Consider the following 21,208-nt stretch of genomic DNA (forward strand, 5'->3'; position numbering starts at 1 on the left):
AGGACTAGAGGTCGGATTTCTGCTGAAGGATAAAGAGACATAACAGCGATGACATCTTTCTTTTGAAATGAGATCCAGTGATGGGAACAGTTCGGGCATTCCCATCTGTTGGTCATTCCTACACAGTTGTAATTACTGTCTCTCCGCCAAAAGAGCCGTCCAGTTGTACCCCAGAAATCACACTAAGAGAATGAAAAATATAGCTCAGCCTTTGCAAAGTTTATTATGAGTAATACACTGCAATTGCGGGTGCATGCACTCACGTGTGCCCCTGTCATGCTGCCCTATTTCCACAACTCTTTCCATCCCCGAGTGAAGTGTTGAGCTTACTGCAGTAACGGTGATATTAAGCAGTTTGCTGCCGATGCACACATCTGTTTGCCTGATCAGGAGCCTTTTTTTCCGTAGACCTACTACACATTAGCATTAGCAGATCATACCATTCATCACATCACGTGAGTGTCACGTCAAGCAGAAATCAGCGTCGGAAAAACACAGTAGCTGCACACCACCCAGCCCCCTCCCCCGCCTAAAATGAGTGCGTGTGTCTGTGACCAGAACATTTCTTTATATTCTCCCTCTTTTCCCCCAAACTATGAAGGCTGGCTTAAGTTAACAAACATCTTATAAACTCATCAATTACTGTAACTGGATCCGTTGGGAGAAGCTTCTGAATTTCATGAATGCATTTTTTCCGTCGTTCAGGGCGCAAGGGGGGGGGGGGGGGGTGGGTGCTCCACTCTTGACTTGAAAAAAATGTCTGAACCAAAGCGGAAAAAAAATCCCAGTACTAAAACCAGTTAGTAAGGCAGGTTTAACCATGCATTTAGAATGGGACTGGGAGTTGAACAGAGACTCAGTGTGGTGTTTCAGAGGGAGGGGGGGGGGTGTTATTAGAGGGGGGACGGCCTTTGTAGAGCTTAGGAGTGCGTCAGGTCTTTCTGCCTGCCCAGTGTACCTTTGTAGCGAGATGACTGAGCTCCACTGATTGACTCTGACAGGGAGTTAGAGCGAGTCCAAATGGAGAGCATTCTCTATGATCAGCTGTCAGCCGTCATTAATCACACTCTCCCTTTATCTCTCTCTTGTGCGCTCTCTTAATCTCTTCCTCTCTTTGCTCATACAACTCTCCCTTTATCCCCTGAAAACTTTTCCTGCTCACTCACCGCTATTCCCCTCTTTTTCCTTCCCTACTTCTTGTGTTCATTTTTGACACGAGATGAAGGGCGCGTTTCGATGAGGACCTATCAAAGCTTACAAACCTAGATTATATTGACCACATGTTTTACAATGTTTTCCTTGAAGCTCTCTTGAAGTTCTCAGGGCTCCACAGCTGGTGACTGAGGAGATTTATAGCTTTTAGTTTGAGAAGGAAATGAATGCTGCACTTGTGCCATTTTAATGGGCGTCTGATCATGTCAGGACGAATAGCTTAGGCCTCCCTCTATCAAAATAAGAGTTTTGTGGTGCCATGTTGTCAGAGGAAGGTATTTGTTGGCTGTCATCCCCTTTTCAGATTTATTATGCGAGTTATTGGATGTTTAATTCATAGCCATCACCGATCCACAAAGATCAAAACTGTTGAGTAATTATAGTAGATAACCTATTCATCTGTTATTCTGTTCATTTTTTTGTGGGTTGATTTACTGTTGAGCAAACTATTGACATCATTAGCTCCAAGTGTGATTTGGAGTGAGACAATATTGTCCCTTTATCTTTCTTTTGCTGATCTGGAGGAAGCTGCTTCCAGCGGTCATGTCATCGGATTGGAAGTCGACGAGATGTTTTCGTTTTCCAGCTTCGTCAGGCCCCACAGTGTAAAAGAGCACCAAAATAAACAGAGTGTGCAGAGAGGGAATGAAAGGGAATAGTGTTTGGGAGCACAAACACGGCAGCTCTAACTGTACTTGGTATGCCTTTTCTACTGGATGCCTGGCTGTGAGCCAGCCGATAGGACGAGGAGCGAGCGGGGCTGAGAGAGAGAGGGGACAGCCAGACAAAAGGCAAAGCACTGAGATGACCAAGCAGATCTGCTGGTAACCTTGAACAGAAATTTAAAAAGAGCAACATAACATTCACAATGAGTGTTTTATTTAGGGCTGGGCAATATGGAAAAAAAATCAAATATCACGATATATTTGCATGAATGCCTCAATATCACTTAGAGCTATGATTAATTAAATAATTGTCAGCTTTTAAATGAATCACCAACTGATATAATCTATTGATTTGTTTGAGAATTTCTTTAAGAAAAGTCAAAATTCTCTATTCTCTATTGCTGTAGGGCCGCTACTAACCCCCCCCCCCCTTCTCTTTTGAAGGACAGCATTTCTGTTTGTGCGCACATTGTTGATGTGGGGAAAACCTTGAGCTGCCCTTCTCCCTCTTATTTTAAATTAATTTAACTTTCATCGTTGCTTCCCAGGTCTCTCTGTGTACCGCAAGCTGCTCCAGGGCCAGGAACCTGGTCACAGATGACATGAAAGCGACCAGAGGCACGCCCTGCCCCTCTGCCGGCCTGACAGGTGTCTCTGCATGTAACTACATCCTCACAGAGGTGTATTCTGGGAAAGGACAACAGCAACAGATGAAAGCATGCCAGACATCGAACAGGGTCCTATTAATTTCCTTCTGATACAGCCGCAGACATGCGAGAGGGTAGTCTGAGAGGCCAGGAATGCCCAGCTTTGACGCAGGTTGGGATTTTGTTTGCTCAGCTCAACATCAGTTGGCTTTTTCAGCTCCTTCCCCTCCTCTCCCCCTCGCCCCACTTGGCTGCACTCACACATCCCAACAGTTGTCCGCCCTCATTCTCTTCATGCTACTGATGCCACAGAAAGATTTCACTGACAGATAGCCTTCAGCAGATGGTTCTTCAATGCCCCGGTGGCATTTTAACTATAAAATTCAACCTTTTATTCTTTACAGTAGAATGTGCGCCGCATTTTTTTCTTCTTAGAAAGTTATACAAACAGGTGAGATGGGGGTTTGATTACCTGAGCAGCTTCTCATCTTGCTGCCTTTTGGGAGTGGCTTCTGGCATTTAACACTCCAACTCTTGATCCCTGTTGGAAGCCAAGTTGTTGCCAAATCATACTCTCTGGTCATTGCCTAAGGATGTGTTAAAAGTATGGCATCCTTTGCTTGTAGGCTTTATAAAAGGAGCTTTAATATGATTGGTTGCTGCCTTGTTCCCTGCTTACAAGGATGATGCAACACTGTTACTGGGAAGCTTTATATCAAGAATACAGTGTGATTAGTTGTAAACTGTGGAGATGTTGGTGTTGTTTCCTTGAATGGACCAAATTTAATATTTGTGGTTTAATAAGTAAATTATTGCTATTGCATCAGTATTTATTTACTGTAAATTATCCACCAAAAGGTTTTTTTGGCCATTTCTGCAGGGTTGGAAATTAACTGTTTTGTCCATGTGCCACTATGGCTGGTGGATCCAGAAATTTGCATGCCACTCAATAGAGTTCCATAGCATTTTGGGCTGGTGAGTGGAGGCAAATCCAGCATTCACTTGCATAATTCACCTGCATTTGGCTGGTGGATAGTGCTGATTTCCAACCCTGGTTTGTGTAGCTCAAACCATAACACAAAGAGGAATTATGGTTATGCACAGCCTCGCCTACAATGAAGGTTAATGCTGCACCAGCTGACCAATATCCATGTGGATATTCTGTTCCTTGGGACCATATAGCGAGTTTACTCAGGGCGTGTTAATAGAATAAAAATATCTCTGTTATATATCCATAGATTTAGCCTATGTTTATGATGACTTTGTCAAAAAATACTTGAATGTCATGCATGTTTTTATCATATCAATTGATGATTATCATCAGAGGGATTTTGCACAGATTGTAGTTTTCAGTGCAGTACAGCAGAACTGGTTTTAATGTTTTTTCTGTAGTGATTGATGTTAATGTTGTGGATTTACTGCTACTTAACTATGCCAGTGCATGCTGTGTTACAAAAATCCAACAGTGGAATCCAATTCTCTTGTGGCGATACAAAGTTGTTTACAGTTTGATCATTTAATCTGTTTTGTCGCTGATTGTTTACAACACACACATGCATGGAAATGTAATATTTTACGAATCGTCCAGGCAGTCTGTATCCAACAACATTGAAATGAATATCTAGAAAACATTAAAACATGCTGATCATGTAAGGAAATGTATTTGTTCACCACACATACTGTACACTGGAAGTTGTAACTGGCTGGACTTTGATTTCTTTACTTTGGCCATCAAAATTTACCCTATAGAGTGCTGCAGGGATGATGTTTTTCTGTAGGCCAACGCAGAAGTTAGGAGTACCCTGGTTCTCTTGACAAAAAGATGGTTGGATTTTTCCATTGGATTTTGGATTATCACAGAAAATAAGGTCTGTGGCAAACTAAAGTGTGATACCTACACATTTTGTTGTCCACCAAGCTAATCTTCACAAATGAACACCAATTGTATGATTCATTCATTCATATTATTCAGAGGGTGTAAACAAACAGCTTTAGGCTATAAACGAGGCTGTAAAGCTGTGATAGGCGCGGTTCAATGTGATAATGTTCTGCAGTCTCATTTAGCCACTTGCTTGCAACTGTCTTTTTTAAGACACGTAAAAGCTTAAAAATGCACAAGTGGGGTGACATATTTATGTTTTCGAACAAATCTTGAAAGTCTCAAGCTTGTGTTAACCACAGACCTTACTTCAGACATCTAATCAAAAAACCATTCAAAAAACCCATCGACCCTAGATGAGGGAACTGGGAGTGCTAAAATGCTAACTCATATCCAGGTTTAAGGACTCATCCCTGTAGCACTCTATCAACCTTAAAAATAAAGTGCTCTAAAATACTTAACGCAAACAGAAAAACTCCAGCAATAATGAAATTAGAACAATTCTATCCAACTGTCCATTTTTAATTAAAAAAAAGGTGTTTCCAAGAGTAATAAGAAAAAACATTTACAGTTCGTGATCTAGTTAAGTGTTCACTTAGTGACATACGTCGTCTCATACAACAGAAAGGCTTCACTTTAAAACAAAACAATCCCTGGAATCACCATCCTGTTGTATTACAGAGGTAAACATAACCATGGAAATACTACTTTGAAATAAAGGTTGGTTTCCAGCATTTTTTTCTTTTTTTTTCTTCCTACGGTCATTTTTAATTCAACAGCATTTTAATCCTAAACAAACAGTGTAGGGAACTGTGGCGTGCACAGCATCGGTTTCCAGCTCGGACATTTGAAGGTGTCCTGTGCGTCAGAGCCGAGGGATGTGTTTGCTCTCAACAAACATTTTAGTTTCACCCTCTTTGACGTTTTCCCATTATGAGTTCAGTCTGCATTCTCAGTCATTTTCTCTTTTTCGACTGCAATCATTTAATGTCCGTAGGAATGCAGCGATCATTGAAAGACAATTATTGTTCTGTTCCTCCTGTTATGTAACACTGAGGTACATGCTGTTCAAAACGCTGGAATATGAAAGAAAACAAAATATGAGAAACACTGATGTCAAAGGAGATTGCTGAAGAGGTCTGATGGGTTTGAGTGCCGGTAGTGAAGTGGTGTTTGACAAGTCTTCTTGGTAAATGCTGCCAATGATTGTGAGCAGAGTGGTGGACTGCGTCTTTTTTGAGAGAGAGAGCTCGGGTTAGGCTGAAGCAGGGGTTGGAGGTACTCGTGGAGGGCAAAGTGTACCGTACCCCCTCTAACCCCTCATACCCGCTCCTGAGTAGTGCTGGGAGCCGTCACGTCCCCACGTCTCTCGCCCTTGAGTTTAGCTGCACTTGCAGGACTTTACGACCATATTGGAGAGTTGCTCGACTTTAGGGGAGCGACCCACGTAGTAAAGGATGGTGAGGGGCTCCAGGTCCTGAGGAACACAGCATGGGGAGGCGGATGCTTCGGGGTTCAAGGTGTTATACAGGCTCAGCAGCTGTGGAAGACAGAGCAGAAGGAGATAGAAATCAGCAATCGTCTTTTCCCACAGATTTACAACTTTAACCCTTTGAAACCTGGATCAACATCAGTTTTCTTGGGCTGTGTTCAGATGCCTTTCACAAGCTGATTTACCCTTTGAAATATAAGTAGTTTGGTTTGATCTCTTTCTAAAACATTGGGGAAAAGTCACTGACCAGCTTTGCAAGAAATGTCCTACAAATTAAATTAAAAAAAAAAAAAATAAGAGGGGATGATTATTAAAAATTATCCAAAAAATAGGGAAAAATGTCCAAAAAATTATATTTAAAATTATAAAAAATTGTATATGTAAACTTATGTTACAAAATATATAATAAAATAAATAATTCATTATTATTATTAATATCAATTCCCCCCAGAAATGACTGTCTGACTGTAGGTTAAAGCTGTGAATATATTCATGAAGGCAGGAAGGCAATGAGTAACTTAACAATAAATTCCCCTCAAATTAGCAACAAATTAGTGAAACCTTAAAAGGAAATGACCTGAAAATTAGCCAAAAAACCCAACAGGAAATTACCTGGAAAAAAGTGCTTAAAAGTAAAACATCTTATATATTCTGTATCAAATTTTAAATCTATATTTCTAATAATCATTAATACAATTTCAAGACATTTTTGAATAATTTTGTTTTGTTGTTACCTTTTACAAATTTCTTGCAAGTGGCTTATTGCCTTTTCCCATGTGTTTTTAAGAAAATTCAAACTTTTTGCTCAGGTTTCAAAGGTTTAAATACTTGTGAAAGGCGTCTGGATGAAGTACAAGAATAACTGATGTCCACCCCAGTTTCAAAGGGTTTAACTGATATTGACTTAGGTGACTAAAATATGTTATCCACAGCAGTACATTGATTAGCTTCTGTGGCTGTACTCCCTTCTGATTCTCCAAACTGGGGGGCGAGCTGACCGCCATCTACTGTGTGTCATACCCCGACTATGGACAAATCCTCCATAGAACTTCACTTCAAAACCTTCAAACTGTCCCTTTAATGTGTTGTGGCACTTTGTCTCACCGAGCTGTGGGTGGTGTCTGCACTGCGTAGGTAAGGACAGGGACCAGAGCAGAAGTTAGCGTAGTACCCTTCAGGCTGATGGATCCACCTCCAGCCCAAATCTTGCCGGAAATTAATATATAGTGGTCGCACACAGCAGTTCTCCTCATAATTGCTGCAGACAGGAGAGGACAGAGGATTACACTCACTCCATTTCATGGGTAACAAGCAATTTTAAGAGTTGTATACATTTTCCTGCCTGTGGGCTCACAGCCAGAGATGAGAGTGAAGATCAGAAATTCCACTCTTAGGTGTGCCCTTATTTTCCCTCTTGGAGTCAGCCCAGGTGTCTCTGGTGCTGCCTGTCAGAGGAAATCCAGGGCCAAGGAGACGTGGTGTAAGAGGAGGTGGCACTGGGACAGATCCCGACTTGTATTGGCTAATACCTCTGTCATGCTCGTCTAGGTGATTAACAAACTTTTTCTGTGCCCACGTACTCCTCTTTCCTGCCATCTTTCTGAGACGTGACAGCTGATATTTTCATTTCAAGTTGTCTCGGCTTGTGTATTGCTTGACAATACAACCCCTCCTCATATCGCTGCAAGACAGTAGTACAGGATTCCCACAGTCATGGAAAACCTGGAAAAATCATGCAATTTCACAATCACATTTTCCAGGCCTGGAAAAGTCATGGAATTAGTCAAAAAAATTCCATGGATAATGCCTGTGTGTTGTAACATAGCTGCAAATGTATTTTCTGTAGCGGTAACTTTTATCCCTGCTTTACTTCTCTCCCTTCAAAAATGCCAGGCAAGCCAGAAAAATTACAATAATGGGTCCTTGAAAAGTCTAGGGCTGCCTGTGCCTGGGCTGTCTGTGAGTGCTTGTGACTTTCATGCTACTCTCGGCAGCTGCGGACATGCAGGCAGCGGCACAGAGGGAGAGAGAGACCACACTGTAAGGTGAAGAAGTATTGAATTTCCAGCTCGCAGCAAGTTAATGCATTACACTCTGGCTTTTGTTGATGTTTAGTGTCAACAAAAAATATTGTTGCGCATTTGCTATCTGTTGTTTGCGCTGTTAGCTGGTTTACTATGCTGTGAATGCCACTGTCATACTGAACCATCTGCTAAGCTCCTTCTAACCTTCGAAACTTTGTTGTAAAACAAAATGAATTATTGAATATTCATATTGAACAGTCAAATCTGATTCAACTGGCAATAATTCTGAGTCACCTATAGCCCTAAAAAAAGTCATGGAAAAATATTGAAATTTTGTCCATGAAAACAGGTGAGAACCCTAGTTGTAGCAACCATTCTTATTTTGCAATAGTTTAACTATCTCAGTGTTTAAATCACCAAAACTTACAGTGCAGGTGCAGCCAGGCAAATTATATTACAGTTAAAGACAATAGTCAAAGCAGTGCATTACATTTTCCAGGGTGAGGAAATGTGCCTTACTTGAAGCAGTAATTGGTGTCAAGTGCCCGCTTGCGCCTGCGGGAGGAGGTATGGGCATCCAGCCTGTGGGGAGGGAGCATCATGAGGATGAGGTGGGGGTAGAGCTGCTCCTTTTGCTTTTTCACACGGCTCAGATCATCATAGTCCGCTTCCATACCTGCAGGAGACAGTCAGTTAGTCTGGAGGGAAAACTGCACAGAAATACAGGAGACTCTCTGAGAACTGTAAAGATGTCTTCAAGAGCTGACTTCAGAGGAACCACAACTTTAACTCTAATCAGTGTCGTCAACTGTAACTTTTACAGAAGGATACTGTAATATCCAGGAAGGGTTTCTCTCAGTTTTGGCTCACTTTTCATCCTTATTCAATGCTGTTCCCTAACTTCCTTCTTTCCTCCGTTCTCCCCCCTGGGCCTGCGTCTGCTCATCCAATCTGCCCCTGATAGCTAAAGCAGTGGATATCTCAGGAGAGATGCTGCTGTTGGATATGTACGCCCCTCTTTAATTCGGGGCCAAGCGTCTGAGCGCCGTGGCAGCACATTCCTTGTGGCCAAGCCAGTCGGGAGTGTTCCCAGGGCCGAGGGCCCGGGGGCCCCAGTGCTAAGTGAGATACCAGATCAATTGTATTCCCATGCTCTGTGTCTCTCTCTTCCTCTTTGAGAGGAAACCCATTATCTTACCAAAAAGACCTCAATAGGTTTGAGGAACATGTTGATGACTGGATCAAAAGGTACTTTTTTTTAGACTGGTCTGACAAAAAGAGTATTGTGAGTGTTATTGTATCATAAAGAGATTCTCTTTCATCTGAGGAAACACTGCATTTGAATAGACTGTGCACAATAACAGACTAAATCAGCAGCTCTGGTGTCTTTAATTTGGCAGTACGCAAAAGGTATGTGTGTGTCATCAATACAGCAATATAGCGCGATATTTTATGTGGCAATATTGTATCAATACATGGACCCCAAGGAACGTTTTTCTTTTATTCTAAAACTTTTCAAATTAATAACTCAAATACAAATTAAACATTTAGTAGCTTACTTGATCTATTGCCTTTTCAGTCCACAAGTTACATTTCGCTGCAATGAAAATTAATGAAACGTGAAACTTTATCTCCCAAATTTAATTTTTAAATAAAACAGATATCAACAGTTTTTTTCTTTTGTTGACATAATTTACATTTGAAAAAATGTCATGAATCAAAATGTATTGCAATATATAATATCATCACAATATTCAGCATATTGCTTAATGTTTAAAATCGCAATTGTGTTATGTGGCGACTAAAATGTTGCAATAATTCCCACCCCGAGTATGCAATGAAGCAAAAGGCCTGTTGAGTTGTTGGAGCTATTAAGAAAAAAAAATCTGCAAAATAGAGTTTAATCTACAATATAAACTTTGTACTTTATACAAATGCTCTGCATTTGCTAAAAGTCAAGTAGAGAGTTCACTCTGCCAACATGGCAGCACCGGTTGGGGCATCCTATAGCAGCCCTGAATAAAGACTTTTTAGACTTTTAGAAGTCTTTTTTTTTTGGACTACATTAAACATGAACAGAAGAGCCACTGATGCAAATCATCCTAAAACAGGCACGGCCTCAATAGCGCTAATCAGAATCAAACAAAACTTTTTCAACAAACACAAGATCCTATCTCTCCTATATGGAACATTAGACAAATCAAACAAATCAAACAGACTTAAATGTTATCTGGCTTTTGATCGTGACTACAAACTGGCAGAACATCTTTTCACTGTGAGAGATCAAAAACAAAGAAAAATCCAGACCAAATACAGACTTAGCGACCACAGTCTGGCCATAGACCCCCCGCCCCCTCCCCCCACCCGCACCCCCCTAAAAAAACGTCTGAAAACCTGCACAACAGGCGAGTCTGAGACTGAGATGGGAAGAAATTAATCAGAGTAGAATACGTGAAGACAGTATTGTTTCCTGATTTTACAAAACATGATGAAAGCAGAAATCTGATGAATGTAGGAAAGAAACATGCAAGACATCTGAAGTAACAATTTGACATTTTGGGAAATACGTTTTTTTTTTTACGATTTGCTTTCTTACTGCAAGTTAGATGAGAAGACAGACTCCAGTCTCATGTCTGTTTATTGGCAAGAAAACAAGTAAGTATATGTCCCAAAATGTCTGGTAAACTGTTCTTTTAACTTCATATTATGTAGTTTGTGCCTTAAACTGAGGAACAAACAGAAAGAAAATCCCTTTCCTTACTTCTCCTCCAATTACAATATTCCTCACATAGGTTTGAATAAATGTGTTTGGCTGATTGCCAATTTGAAACTTTGACAATATCATTCTCGACACCTTCAAAATACCTTAAATTCAATTTTTAACAAGCTTTAGTAAAAACAATGAAACACCTCTGAGGTATTAGCCTTTATGAAACCGGCACAAACTGGCTTGTTTTCCTTTTTTAAAAAAACATGGGAAGAAGGCAATGAACAATGAAAGATGACCCAAAAAATCAGCAAGAACTTGGTTTTTAAAAAAAGAAAAATAATTTTTTTTTTAAATAAAACAACAGGGAAATGACCTATAATAATGATAACAATTCTGTAACTCAATTGTAAATGTGTATAATAATAAATACAGGTTTTCCCTAGCTTTTTTTCCGTTAACAATTTGCCCTACCTTTTTTTTTTAAAAAAAAAAAATGTCCTAAATATATTAATTTCTTACCACTTGTGGAACATTTCTTTCCGTGTTGCTCATTGCTTTTTTTCATGTTTTTGAAAGAAATCGCAACAATTTGCTCAAAGGTTTAAATACTTGTGAAAGGCATCTGAAAGCAACACAAGAAAAGTCATGTCTCTCCTGGTCTCAAAGGGTTTAACACAGTCTCACCTTTGAACTTGACCTCTAACACCTCATTGGCGTTCTCGATAATGTCACCATTTGGCCTGAAAGTGTGGCAGGGGCAGTGCACGCTGATCTCCAGGCCCAGATTTGTCTCTGAGGAGCGAAACGAGAGCAGAGGGACGTAAGGAGCTGACATTTTCCCCTGAGGCAGTTATGCTTCATTTTGAATGAACCAGTGCTATTTGGCAGGATATGTAAGAAGGTGCAAGGAAAATCTGAGGTGTCCAACTCACGTCGGTACATCAACCACTCTCTCACTGTCTCTGTCACATCAAAGGAAACCCACTCTGGCGTCCCCTTGGTCAGGACGTTCTTGCCCCCAATGTAGCGCTGTTTGGCTTTGGGGTCGTCTTTCTGGAGGATCTGTGAGGAAAGATGAAAATGTGACCCAGCTGCATAAACTCTCTTTCTTTCTTACACACACACTCTTTCTCTCTCTCTCTCTCACACACACACACAGAACCAGAGCTGTCTCTCTGAGCCAGACTCTCCAGGATGCCTTGGGCCAAATGTCTACTCTTCATGGAAAAAGTGACTCCCTGTGTTGATATCCCCATTTTGCAAGTTAATGCCTGCGTGTTACCCTCCTGCCAATGAGAACCTGGCTGTCCTTCACGTCAGCAGTTCAAACTTTGACTTAAGCTGGGCCACAGTGTCACACAGTTCAGAAAAAAACATAGGTATCTCTGCGGGCATTCATGTCCGAGGCCCCAAATTGACAAAACTGAGGAAACTGCAACCGTGTGGTTCAGACATTCCTATCTCCATCAACACTTCTCCGAACAAAGGTGTTTATCCGCAGTGAGAAATGTGTGTGTTTGGGTGGCTGGTACGAGCACCGAGCCCCACAGCACTGCTATGGATAACCAGGTTCCTGAACATTGTCAGCATCTAATCTGTCTTCCTGTGGGAATGAGGGGCCAGCGTCAGCCCTCTGCCAATCAACTCCAGCCTGAAAAGTGTGGGGGCGAGCGAGCAGCTCCATTTACTCCCCCGGTGGGTGACCCTGCCTCTATCTCCTCCTAGGCCCCTGGAAACAATCTGAGGGCCTGACAGTCTGTATTCAGCTCTGGCCAGAGCGTTGCCTCAGAGGCGGTATGCAGTCCGGAGACGCTTGTCTCCCTGGCAGGAAATGTTGGAACCTGATCATTACTCCTAGTCTCTCACGGGAGATTAATGAGGAAACCGAAAAAAAAAAAAAATCCATCCTTGCCACCCCCCACACACAGACATCTAACAGATCTGTGCTTTAACACACATAAAAAAGCTCATAAACACGCAAATGCAGGTGCAGATCTATAAACCCCCCAGTCAGATTCAGATTCAGACAAATTAGATTAGTAATAAAAATAAATAAAAATATGCCAAGAGGTTCATTGGAATAAAGGAATATATAAATAGAATAAAGTTAAGTTTGACTATCAATTTAAAAAAAAATAAAACAATTAAAAATAACATTTACAGAGCATTCTAAGGACAAATTGCAAGATGTTGAATGGCGATCTAACAAGCAGGTAAAACGCAACGACACCCTGACAGAAACAGGGAAAATTCACCTGCAATTCACCAAACAATGCTAAATTACTTGTTGCTCTCTGGAGGATTTGTTGATTGCAAAAAGTAGTCACTTCCCTTTGTGTCACGACTGTGATCTTAGAGAAGATTTTATCAACTTGAGATTTTAACAAGAGCACAACACCTTACCCAACAAAGATGGACAACTTCTTTGAGATTGACAGCTAAGAAAGAAGAAACTGTTGAATGGTGATCTCAGGTTTCTTAAAGATGGCTGTGCAAGCTCTTAAATTTGTCCTAACGTAGAATCCATTTGACTGTAAGCACATGGAATAATGATCAGCGCATGAAAAGAGGAGGGAGGGAGGTGGGACACCCTAATATAAATGTTTTCATCTTTCTCGCTGACCTACGCAGTAGAGCACATTACCCTCCTGTGCTCTGCTAACAGTGGAAATGAACAGTCAGATCTCTCTCTCTCACACACACACACACACACCCACCTGGTAGAGCTCAATCCTCTGTTCGTTTCTCTTGGCACCGGCGTTGGGGATCCGCAGGGCTCTGAACTCGGCCCGGAACAAGTTGGTGGAGTTCTTCTCCATGGTGGAGACGTTGAAGCGGAATACCTTGGAGGTGATACCCTTAGGGCAGTAGGGGAGGTCATCTGCAGGCAAAAGTGGAAATGCTGCGTCAGATAGTATTAAATGTCTATCTAAAAAAAGATCAGATCAGAGTGCTCATTGTTTTTTTCATCAGAATCCCTTTTATCCATCTGTTACCTCACTGTATACATGTTATCAATGCTAATTTTCCACCCTCTGATTATTATTGATAAGCTTGTTGCAGAGGATTCCCTTCTACACATTGCAGATGAAAACAAAGCTTTTATTTTTTTTAACTATTTCTACTCAATTCCAGAGAGACGTGGGCCATTACCGCGAACCATCTGCTTATACTTTGTGCGGTCCGAGTTAGCAACAAGTTGAAGTCATGAAATGAAAACCAAATGTCCCATGTGGTGGTGGTGGAGCAGGCTGCAGTGGGACGGCAGCGTACTCCTCCTCCTCCTCCCACTAGCTCTTCAGCCCAACAGGTGCTCCAAGGGGCTTGGCCAGGAGCCAAGTATTCCCTGGAACCAGGAGGTTTGGCCGGGAACATGTGGGCTCACGTGCTGGAGCAGAACAATACCTGAGAAGCCATTGAGGACTCCATCATGATAGTGAGTACATGCTTGACAGCTTGTTGTATACAAGGTGTGTGCATGTGATTGCACATTGACCTTTGGTGGAATCAGCTAAGTAAATTGGCACATTGTCATTCTATGTAAAAAGCTTCCTGTTTCCTCTTCTTATACCATAATACCATTGAACAGTTTATCATTTTAACAGGCCAAGCACATGCAGTGTTGAGCAAAACAAGCGCATAGCAAACTTTTTATGGGCCAAATGGAAACAGTCATTTACAGCCAAGCCATGGCTAATTTATTACCCCAAGCTTTAACTTTATTACCAAGCCTCAGATTTGCTGGTGGTTGAAAGGGGCATTGCACCTTTAGCTGATTTGCACCTCCAAGCTGTTTCAAATGGAAACTCAGAAGTTCAATCGTTTCTGTGTCATGCAAAAGGAACTCGCACATCTCCAAGTATCTGTACTTCATTTGACCCATAATCCTATTTCAGTGTCCTCCCAGTCATTATCTGATATTTCCACAAAGTTTTTTTTTCAACTTTCCCTATTTATAGGTGACCTTTTCAGCATTCATCCCCAGCCAGATATCTGTCCAGTGTTTCCACACAATCTATAAGGAGGAAACCTCAGTAGCCTTTTCCTCCCCTCACTCACTGCTCCGTCTCTCTCCCTCACCCCTCTGCCTCCCCCACAGAAGGTGGAAAGCCCCACTTCGAAGGGGAGATTTGAAATTCTAATCAAGTCTTTGGTTTCCTTTTGGATGACCTCATTTTTCCCATTGCAATGGTTTTAGGTGGATTTCACATTATGGCTTATTTTTGCCAAGGGTCTGAAAGGTAATTTGTTCCATGTTGGTAAGTGGAGGGGATTGCTTGCATAATTAAAATGCAATACATACACCAACTTTCTGACCCCCACAATTTTTAGATGGTAGCTCTCAAAGTGTCAGGAAGCTGACATGAGTTTCACCTGTAAACTCTTTGATTTAGCAAAGACTTATGCAGGTAAGCTCTAAACATGATGCAGGTAAACAAACTAGATCTACTGATACAACTACGTAACTAGTTAAAGGTCCCATATAGTAACAACTCAGCTTTCCATGTCTTTTAAAGGCGGGTACAGGTGTTACATATATATATCTAAATACTATGAATGTATCAAAACACTCAATCCACAGAGAAATGCACACAGTCTGTATTCTGAAACTGTCCCCTAAATGAACTGTCAGGATTTCTGTGAAGTTGTGATGTCACAATTACACTACATCGACAAAACTTGAAACATAAACAATCTAAGTGGGTCCCTTTGTACTACCTGCTGGATTTTTTTGCAATGTATGTGAATGACATCAGCTGACAGGAAGTAAACATGGACCCAAGCTGTTGCCTAGCAATGCAATTACAGAGAAACAGTCGCAATAAGAAAAGAGTATGGTAAAGATGGTGGTGGTGCTATGGTGCCATTACAGTCATTCCCCCACCTGCAATGACTGTGCAGATATGCCCAGAATGCTTATCACAGATGTATTAAAAGACCTGGACACAGCATTGGTGTTATTTCCACGGTATATAATTACCAGGATGATCAACTCTGCTTCTGCATTATTGGGCCCCTAGAGCAGGCCCACCGGAGACTTGCCAGACCAAGCTCAGTGGCCAACTTCCACCGGCTGAGTAGCCGACTTCCGGATTAGCAATCTGCTAACATGAAAGGGGATAAAATGATTTAATCTTGTCGCTCTTTTATGTTATCCGAACAAATGGATTACATCTTGATAGTAAAGCGAGTCATTTTTCGGAGTTGCAACGCTCAAAAAAATGTTTTCACTGATTTATCAAAGACTCTTTCCCGATGCAAGTTAATGGGGAAAAAGTATTCCTGGGCCTAATGGCATTGTGTGATGGACTGTGGAAATTTCAATATAACTGTTTTGCTATTACGAAAATTGTCTTAAAAGCACAGCACTCTTCCTTGAGGCCTGGCGTGGATCAAGGAGGGTGGAAATAGGAGAGGTAGTGCTTTCACATTACGTCACAGCAGTCAAAATAGGACAGCACTCCAATTATAGCGTCTTTTATTATCACCACATGGATGTCAAAATAGGACGTTTCGGGCCAGACCTGTCTGGCCCGAAACGTCCTATTTTGACTGCTTTGATATCCATATTGAGGATTCAGCACCCACTTTCAACAAGTTACATTGTGAGTGAGCATGTTGTATTTGATTTTTCAAATGACATCACACAATTGGGGTACCGCACACGCACAGTGAAATCTGGTCTGCAGTTGCCCAAAGGCTCAATAGCTGTCGCACTATCATAAAACACAAACGTCCAAGTCAAAGACCATACACAAACATTTTCTGTATGCAAATACTCTATTGTATACACTATCAATTTCAGTCTACCTAAACGTTTTTTCGGGCTGATCGCCCCTAAGGAGTCTAAAAATAGCCTGAAAAGCACCTGAGCAGACATCATCCCTTTATTTCTAGCACCCTCTACTGTAACCCTCCAACATCACAGCTCTAGTTACATTGCGCATGTATCGTACTCCAAGCTTCCATGGGGTCAAAGAGTGTGACTCAGCCTTGGCGTGGATGAGGGAGACACTGATGAAACACTGACCAATCAGAGCAGAATGGACTTTTTCAGTAGGTGGGGGTTTAAAGAGACAGGCACTAACACAGACTGTTTCAGAGGGCGAATACAGGTATATTCAGGCAGACAGTATGAGAGAAACAGTCTGTTTTTTTTCTAACATTAAAGGATGTAAACATGTTCTAGTAGAAACCAAGAATACAAGTAGGAACCTGAACATGGGCATAATATAGGTCCTTAAAACCCCAAACTGTTCTAAGATCAGATTATAGTTAGATAATTTAGTCACTGCAAAACATTCTCATTAACATGCTTTCAAATGGCACATATAAAAGCCCTGGTAACAAAATAAGGCTGTTGATTTCATGCTCATATTATCACTCTGTGAATCTGAAAATAAATGGGCTTTAAATGAGGGATTTAGTGGTGAAGTTGTGCAGGAAGGCCTGAGGGACAGACGTTTGAATAGCTCCGTTGTAAAGCTCCACATAAAGTGCCTCGCCCAGACGCTATCGACCACGCCTGGCACCCTGACACACGCTCACCCTTCAGTGTCTGGGATCCTCTCATGACACAGAGGCATTCTGATGGAAGAAAAAAAACCCTCTCAGGGATCACCTCTCTTTGCCCTTTTGCCCCAAGGATTGTCCGTGATGTCAGTCTCTCCAGAGCTTTGTTGAGGTAAACAAAGGAAATAGGAAGCATAAGGCAGCAGGTGCTAGCCAGCTGCTGAGGTGTCTCGGTCTCATTGAGGACAACAGAAATTTCTTTGGAAATGGAGTACATTGGCTCTATTATCTAGTAAAATAGCACTATCTGAAATATGTTTGCATTATGCTGCCATGGTTTTACTAACCCATGACACTTAAAAAAGCTTCTTGTGTATCAGAGAAGAGTCCTATTTCTCTATGTCCCACTGCAGCAGATGAGATAATGTGATGCAGCTCTGCTCTGAAGCTGAAAAACAACTTTTTTTCCACTTGATTAAGGATGAGGAAGCAAAAATGGTAAAGGCGTGGGAGTTGTGGGGGGAGAGAGATGCTGTTTCTTTGGGAACAGGCCAAAGACCTCTGTCTCTGTTTATTCAGATGACATCATCTTTCTACTATCCCATATATCAGATACCCTGCTGTCCTCAGCGCTAGATCTCATTTTTTACTGACCCAACACTGAGTCAATGATTGGCTTGAAATTTCACTGAAACTGCATGCTTCAGCGTGCAAGGCACGGTCTTTCTAATTCAAGAGTCAGTGGATTCGCAGAATGTTATTGTGCCAAAGGTCAATGCTCAGTTCAGTTATGTCAGTATTTGGTTTGCAATGATATAATGAGTCACACTGGCCTTCTGTTGCACCAGAAATGGAAGATCTATTGCTGCCCAGTCTTAATTATGCTTCATCTATGGCAAATACCTTGATTTGCATTAGTAGTAGTTGTGGCGAGGAAAAGTAGTCTGGAGTAAGTGGCGCATGAAAGTATGACAGAAAAGTTTCTGTTTAACTTTTTAACTGGGCATGAAAAAAGCAAAACTTGACCTTATTCCCAAACACTCCCACCTTCCAAAAAACAGTGAATGTAAAACTCATTATATCCAGCAGGAATGAAAATGAACAACGCTGCAAAATTATCAAGGTGACAGACGTTATGTTCCTATACACTTTCTCTTTAAAATTACAGAATGGAAAAGGAGAGGAAAGTGCTAATTAATGTATGTTGGCACCTTGGCTAATTTCCTAATACTCCTCTTGGATTCGGAGTGGAAAGTGCTGCCAGTAGTCAAGTCAAGTTCACGTCTTGTATTATCACCTACAGTATGGCCTACAGTATGAGAGCAGCGTGATGTGTCCCGGGCACCTGGCCATCACTGATCCCACTCCTTAGACCTCTGTTTGTTTTGGGAGCTCTGGCTACCCCTGACCAGTGGATAAACCCTGAGTTGTGTATTTTGAGTGTCAGAAGCACTTTGTGGGACCTGTGAAATGGATTTGATTCAGGACTTATGCTGGAAGCGGCAGAGGCTCTGCTTAGTGTCACAGCACAGCATAAACACCTGTTGATTTCAAAATGCACTAACCGGCCTCTGACCATGAACAGGCACAAAGCCAACTCTTCTACTTAAAAAGCGACTTTCTCTGGAGAATCGGCTGCTCAGCGAGCTTCTGTTTCTGGTTTCTGGAACAATCAATGGACCATAGTTTATACAGGAAATACCAATATGGATGAACAAGGGAATTAGATCATAACACAGAGCTCAGCTCCTTGCTACTAGAAAGAAATAGTGGGGGAAATAGAAGTGAAAGAGTCGTAACACTGGATGAAAAATATTGGGAAACTCACAGCCAGAAAATGGAAATGAGGTATTGGAGTTGGCAATAAATACTAGACTTAACTGCCTGAGAATTTTCCCCGCTTAGGAATGTGTCAGACTTAGGCTGGAGTTCCCATGGCTTTGGTGTGAGGTATGTATGAGGAATGGTGCTCATTCCAATTAGACTGTTTACTTTGCCCTCTCCTTTGCGCGCCGCTCCACTGCTCACAGGCGCGTCTGTGCGTAAAGGCTGCACAGACACGAGTGGACCAAACGCCAGCTGGAAAAATCTGATCCCTGATTTTTACATTGTTAACTCACCTTTAATAATGTTATATCGAAGTCAGATGAATTTTTGTTTTTAGTCTTATGGGTGTTTGCACAAGTGATACTTTTGGATCACCTAAAAAATGTTGGCGCACTGGCAAAACAAAAAAAAAAAATCGTGGCAATAACAAATAATTACTCCACCCTATATTTTTTCAATCACCCACATCTAACACAAGCGTTTATTGGATGAGAAGTTGCAAAAAAGAATCACGATCAAAGACTTACTGTTTTCTGGCGGACCATTGATCATGTTGAACTTGTAAATTTCTTTGGCATAGTACTCAGTCTCCGTGTTATCCTGTCCACAACTCTGCTGTCTGTCTCTCCCCAGCTCCTCAATGAGCTCCTTGGTGCTGTTATAAAGGGCCAGGACCTGAAACGGTACTTGACTTGGACCTGTTGTTTGAGGCGGACTGGTCAGCCGGAGTTTACTGAGAATCTGTCCCCGCACCGCCTCTACTCGCTTTTTCTTTATGTGGTCGATGTCCACAGTGGTGCAAGTGGATAGCGACAAAGTCATTGTTACACAGTTTGAGAGGAGGAAAAACAAAATTGCCTTTCCCAGATTCATATTTCACTCTGCGTTCACTCACAACCGAGGCTTGTCAAGTAAAAGAAGAAAAAATAAACTAAATTCCGATTTGCATAGAATCCCTTTTCTCTTTTCATTCAAGTCGTGAGTGAGTTCTGTTCCTGGAGGAATCCCATTTTCTCAAGTGCTATGTCATCTTTGCAAAATGCGCATTTGCATGGGAGCAAATCCGTGCCATTTTGGAGAATCTCAACTCTTCATTAAAACTCTTTATTCTACTCTTCATTCCCCCTTATCTCATGCAAGCACCGCTTCTCTTCGTCCTGAGTTTATAGGGCACCGATCTCTGCACCGCGGCTCGGTTTCTCCATTGCATTGGGCTCTTTCCATCCACTTGTGCTTGTGGAGTCAGTGCGCCTCTCTGCTCGCTCGCTGCAGTCCGGCCTCAAACACACTCAAACGCTCTCTACGCTCACTCATGCTTTATAGTCACAAGATGTGACGTTTTCGAGGGAGGGGCAGCGAGTTATAGCCTCTGTCCGGACAATTAGATCTGTTCTATTCTGAAACGCACCTAATGAGACTTTAGATGTTATGTTCTCAAACTTTCGAAAATGTGCGTTATATTGGGCAATGTGAGATTACGCAAGAGCTCCCGAAAAAGGAAACACAGATTTTTCGATGGGATATGTTTGTTTTCTATCCTCTCTGTGCACGAGGATGACCAATTTCATTTGTATTTTTCGAATAAGACGATAGTTAATCAATGTGTTGCTTTGTGCTCATAAATCTCTATCAATTAAGGACTCTTAGCAGCACTCTGGGGTCAGCGAGTGGACTTTATTCAGTCCTTGGGTAATATTGACCACATCCAAAATAAAGTTCTGGAGGAAACTCAAATGCAGATGGAAGGCCAAAGCTAACATAGGAGATCTTGGAGGTGCACAGGGAGCCCAGCCAGCTGCTCTGATCCGCTGGATGCTGCTACCGTTCAGCTGCTCACTCCCCAGAAACATAAAACGTGCATAACAGCGACATCTAGCGGACATAAGAGCAGACTTCAGGTCCCATTTTGACTGAAACAAGCCACTGCAGGACAGGAGATAATGTGATGGGGCTCTGGTTTATTGAGGTTGAGGGAGAAAAAATTGCAAAGGCGTGGGAGTTGTGGGAAATATGCTGATTGTTTGGTAAAAGGCAAACACTGACTCTGATTGTTTAGATGATGTCATTGTTCTACTATCCCTCCCATATTTTTTTCTTTTTCAATGATCCCTTTTCTCTCTTGTTTTTACTGATCCAAGTAAACTGTCACTTGATTCTTAAATGTAGTCATGCCAAACATAATTTAGTCAGATATCTTTGTCTTTACCTTATGTCTTTAGCAGTATGCCTAATACTGTCA

General features: G+C 41.7%; 2 protein-coding genes across 5 annotated transcripts in view; one reads left to right on the forward strand and one right to left on the reverse strand.

Annotated features, from left to right (window-relative positions):
• Positions 1-5,137, forward strand: part of ttll5 (tubulin tyrosine ligase-like family, member 5) — a 65,376-nt gene extending 60,239 nt beyond the window's left edge. For all 4 annotated transcript variants that reach the window (XM_088087813.1, XM_088087814.1, XM_042500315.2 and 1 more), the window contains exon 31: positions 2,426-5,137. In XM_088087813.1, coding sequence (XP_087943939.1) covers positions 2,426-2,478 — 53 coding nt within the window. In that variant the 3' untranslated portion in view covers positions 2,479-5,137. The remainder of the gene's footprint in view (positions 1-2,425) is intronic.
• Positions 4,905-20,266, reverse strand: tgfb3 (transforming growth factor, beta 3). Its single transcript, XM_042500318.2, has 7 exons — positions 19,497-20,266; positions 13,347-13,510; positions 11,562-11,691; positions 11,314-11,421; positions 8,439-8,595; positions 7,000-7,153; positions 4,905-5,943 (listed from the first exon to the last, which is right to left on the reverse strand). The coding sequence occupies exons 1-7, from the start codon at positions 19,840-19,842 to the stop codon at positions 5,785-5,787; spliced, it is 1,218 nt and encodes a 405-aa protein (XP_042356252.1). The 5' UTR covers positions 19,843-20,266; the 3' UTR covers positions 4,905-5,784.
• Between the last annotated feature and the right edge of the window lie 942 nt (positions 20,267-21,208).

Source organism: Plectropomus leopardus, chromosome 14, assembly GCF_026936395.1.
Source record: "Plectropomus leopardus strain MGB_pleo_1.0 chromosome 14, ASM2693639v1, whole genome shotgun sequence".
Lineage (NCBI taxonomy): Eukaryota > Metazoa > Chordata > Actinopteri > Perciformes > Serranidae > Plectropomus > Plectropomus leopardus.

Coding starts and splice junctions, on each gene's coding strand:
- tgfb3 (XM_042500318.2), bottom strand. CDS start 19,842: ATGAATCTGGGAAAGGCAATTTTGTTTTTCCTCCTCTCAAACTGTGTA. Junction 11,422..11,561: donor AGAGTGGTTGATGTACCGAC/GTGAGTTGGACA, acceptor TTCGCTCCTCAG/AGACAAATCTGGGCCTGGAG. Junction 8,596..11,313: donor GTTAGAGGTCAAGTTCAAAG/GTGAGACTGTGT, acceptor TGTCTCCTGCAG/GTATGGAAGCGGACTATGAT.